Consider the following 3,936-nt stretch of genomic DNA (forward strand, 5'->3'; position numbering starts at 1 on the left):
GGTCCAGGACACCTCGGGCCGGGGACCAGCGACAGGGGAGCCAGGGGCGCACGGAAGACCCCGGCCGCGTGGCCGGTCCCTGGAGACGGGATGGCTTCTCGCGCTCCCTGCCCATCCTCCCGTGGACGGGGCTTGACGCACGTCCTGGCCTCGGAGTTGATCTTTACCCCCAGAAATCTCCCGGGGCCGCTGGTCAACGGGCGCGGTCTTCTTGTCTTGCAGGAAACAGAGACGGACAAGGTGGCGGGCGCCCCCGGAAGGAGGGAGAGAGCCCAGAAGGTAGGACGCGGGGGCTGAGGGTGGCGGGGCCGGCTGTGTTTCTGCGCCTCCGTCCTGTGCGCTGTTGAGGGAGAGATGGGACTGGACTCGGGCAACCGCGCTGTGGAGTCCGCTGGGTCCGGATGTCGGGGCGAAAGCCCTCCGCAGCGTGTGGGGTCCCTGCGCTCCCCGGGGCGCCGAGGGATAGTTCAGTCCCCGCGCGAGCCGAGTGGTGGCCGCTTTGGGGAAAGTCGCGAGTCCTTTGCCCCGAGTGTTTGTGATCTCTGTGTCGGGAGCCCCCAAGTCCTCTCTTCCGGTTCTTTTGGTTGCTGCTCTTGCTTACGATGTGGCCATGTTCTATGAATTTATATTTTATCCTTGTGAATTTTGTTTAGAATTCAGTTTATCGGCGCATGTTAGGTACACAGTACGGTTACACTCGTGAGCAGGATCTTGTGCCTCCACATAATGTCTCGGTTCTCATTTTTGCCCCGTCCCTGCCCTCTCCCACCCCGTCCACCCTCCCCATTGACAAAGGCTTTGTCTCCATTGTTTCCGTCTCTCACATTAACTCCGTTGCCTTCGTTCCTCGCCCCTAACCCTCCCACCTCCCCTTCCCCTGTGGAGCTTTTCTTCCAATTTCACTTAATCTATCATCTGAAAATCAATATGGAGACGCCTCGGAGAGCTGGGAGTAGAGGTCCCATTTGACCCAGCCGTCCCTCTGCTGGGTATCATCCCAAAAGAATGAAAAGAATCCCACCACAGCGATGTGCGTTCACCCATGTCTATAGGGCACAGTTCTTAATAGCTAAAACTGGGAAACAGCCCGATCACCCATCAGCTGGAGACTGGATAAAGGAGATGTGGTTTTCCTCTCTAAAGTGGAGTACTACGCAGCCATAAAGAATGAGAAATCGCGGTCATTTATAGCTAGGTGGATGCACATCGAAGCCACATTCTTCGGTTCTTGTGTGAGTTGTCACGAGCTGTGGTCTCCGTGTCAGGCCACTTTCTGTGAGAACTTGGAGCACGTCGGTCCTTTTGTTCCTGTATCACACGGGTCCTTTCTCTTCTTCTGAGGCACAAGAGAAGAGCGCTTAAAAGAATTCCTTTTACAAACTGTAAAATAAGAAGCCGGGCATGCCTGGTGCTGCCCAAGACACCAGGGAAAAGTGCACACAACCCTCCGCGGGCCCTGTCCAGCAGGGAGACGGGGAGCCTTTGCCCAGGGCGGGGACACTCGGGCTGTCTTAGCCCTGCCCGAAATCCCCCGATCTGTCCTGACCCGCACCCCGCACCCTGTGCTTCTTCCAGAGCAGCCCCAAGGCGTGATTCCTGGCATCATCGGGGCCGTCGTGGTGGCCGTGGCGGGAGCGATTTCTAGCTTCATCGCGTACCAGAAAAAGAAGTGGTGCTTCAAGGGCAACGGTGAGCTGGGCCCTTTCTGTGACTCGCTGACGGGAAACTGTGCTGTCTTAAAAAAAAAGAAACAGCGGAGCTCATGCGTCTGCTGACCGACAGCTCCTAAAGGCACCGGAAACGCTGAATCTCAGCTTGTGGCTTCCAAAGCTTGATGCTTTGCTGTGTTGAATTCCGTGAGCTTTGGCTGCCTCCTGCCTTTTCCAGCCCGGGGTTTCCCCGTCAGCGCGGGGGGATGAAAGTCTGTCTGGAAGCGACAGCAATAGGTACGTGCACAGGGCTGCTTTAGAAGGATTTTTTAGAGTCCGAGCACACATTGCATAAACCTGCCTCGCAAAGGTCCCCCGGCCGTGCACAGCCTCCTCCTCCCGCCGTCCCGGCCGCGTCCTGCAGCGGCTCCGGCCTCCTCTCTCCCCGGGGTCTTCACCGGCCCTGTTCACGAATAGGTCGCCGTGAAATGGGTGGGCTCCAACGTGGGATTCTCCTGCCTCAGCCTCCCGGAAAAAAGAGTCCCCGCGTCCGGCACCGCGTGACTCCCGGCTCCTCCCCGAGGTCGGGAGGACGGGAAAGGTCACCGTTTTGGGTCCACTCGGGACCTCGAGGCGGCCGGGACGGCGCAGCTGAAGAGCCTGGGGAGAGAGGACTCAGCACTGCTGCGGGACGCGGCCGGGACGGTGGGAGGAGGCTGTGCACAGCCGGGGGTTCTGAGGGGCTTCCTGACAGTGTGTGCTTTCCTGTAAGATCTGCAATGTAAAATCCACTATATTTTTTGTTCAGCACTGATATGTTGGGGAATTATCCATCAAGATGAAAAGCCTGGAAATAAATCCGCTAGCAGAGGGAGAGTGCAGGAGTTATTAGCTGTTGTAAGGCCGTTATTATTGTTTGCAGCCGACGGTCTGCATCGTGAGAACCAGAGGCCTCTGTGTGGTTTGCTCTACCCGGGAAGATTGAGACAAAAACCCAGCCAGGCAGATTTTCCTTTCCTGGTGACAGCAAACCCCAGCTGGGACTGAGCAGCTCCCTGCGTGGGGTAGAGAAATGACTGAGGAATTCGGACAACACCACATTTGTCGCGGTGGCTCTGTGTGCGCGGTCTTGGGGGCCCCGAGTTCGAAAGTCCCTGTGTTCGTTGGGGATTTTCCAGGAGTCAGAGCACCGCGGCTGTGATGTCCGTGCTTCTCCACGCCGGTTGCAAGGTCCCGTCTGGATCCTTCCGTGTCTGCCCCCCGGACCCGGTGCTGAGCCCTGGTGCCTTGCGGGAACCACTGTGAACGCCGACTCCTCATTCCTCCAGAAAGCCGCATTGTTCACTCAGCCCCTAATGCCCCTACGTCCTTATTTATACTTGGACTGCGCTCACCTCGAATGCAGCTTTCTGAGTGTTCCCGAAGGTTCTGGAGGATTGGCACAGATGCTAGGCAAGACAAGTTAAGTTTGTTTGAAGCAGGGTCTCACTGTATTGTCCACGATGACCTCACTCTGGCCCAGGCTGGCCTCGAACTCACAGAGACCCTCCTGCCTCAGCCTCCCGAGTGCCGGGATGACTGACAGGCGTTCGCCACCACGCCTAGGCTGGGTACGGTGTTGGGCAAATGCTCAAGTTAAGTTAAACTCGATTCCAGGGCCTCACCTACCGTGCGTGGGCTTTCTGAGCCCTTAGGAGAGAGGCAGATTGTGGTTTAAGTCCCGGAGAGCCGCAGGAGGCTTGGCATCACCGGAGGTCAGGAGCTAGAGTTGCAGAGAAGGCAGCAGGGGTGGCTTCTGCCCGCGTCCGTCTGCTCTGGGGGCTGCGTCGTAGGAGCTGGGGGTGCTGTGCAGGATCGAAGTTGTTTTCCCGCGGAGAGAGCGTTCGTCTGTGATGTTCCAAATTCAGAAACCCCCTGTCCTCAGCACAGCCGGGATTCTTAGTTCTGTGCTTTTGGCCAGATACCTTCTGCCGGTTTGGAGCCCTCCAGTCTTGGGTGGCTCCTGGTTGTCGGGAGGGCGTCACGCTCTTGGGTTAGTCCTGCGGACGCGCGATGCGCAGAAGGGGCTGGATGCGCACAGCGAGGAGAGAAGGCAGGAAAGGGAGGCATTCACGAGAATCAGACGGGCCGGGGCCGGGATCCGGGGCCGGGGAGCCGGCAGGGAGACGCCTGGCGGACGTGGGGTTTGCTCGTCCCTTGTGGGGTCCCCGGGCCGTGGGAAGGGATGGGGATTCCGCGTCCCGTCGAGGAAGGAGGAGCGGGCGAGGGCGGGGAGGGAGGGAGGAAA

General features: G+C 58.6%; 1 protein-coding gene across 1 annotated transcript in view; it reads left to right on the forward strand.

Moving 5' to 3' along the window:
• Window positions 1-3,936, forward strand: part of Cd99 (CD99 molecule (Xg blood group)) — a 17,009-nt gene that overhangs the window by 7,307 nt on the left and 5,766 nt on the right. The window contains exons 7-8 of the mRNA XM_033760114.1: window positions 223-279; window positions 1,576-1,689. Of these exons, the coding sequence (XP_033616005.1) occupies window positions 223-279; window positions 1,576-1,689 (171 nt within the window). The remainder of the gene's footprint in view (window positions 1-222; window positions 280-1,575; window positions 1,690-3,936) is intronic.

Source organism: Fukomys damarensis, unplaced genomic scaffold (genome assembly GCF_012274545.1).
Source record: "Fukomys damarensis isolate Sample0158 unplaced genomic scaffold, DMR_v1.0_HiC HiC_scaffold_39, whole genome shotgun sequence".
In the NCBI taxonomy this organism is placed as follows: Eukaryota; Metazoa; Chordata; class Mammalia; order Rodentia; family Bathyergidae; genus Fukomys; species Fukomys damarensis.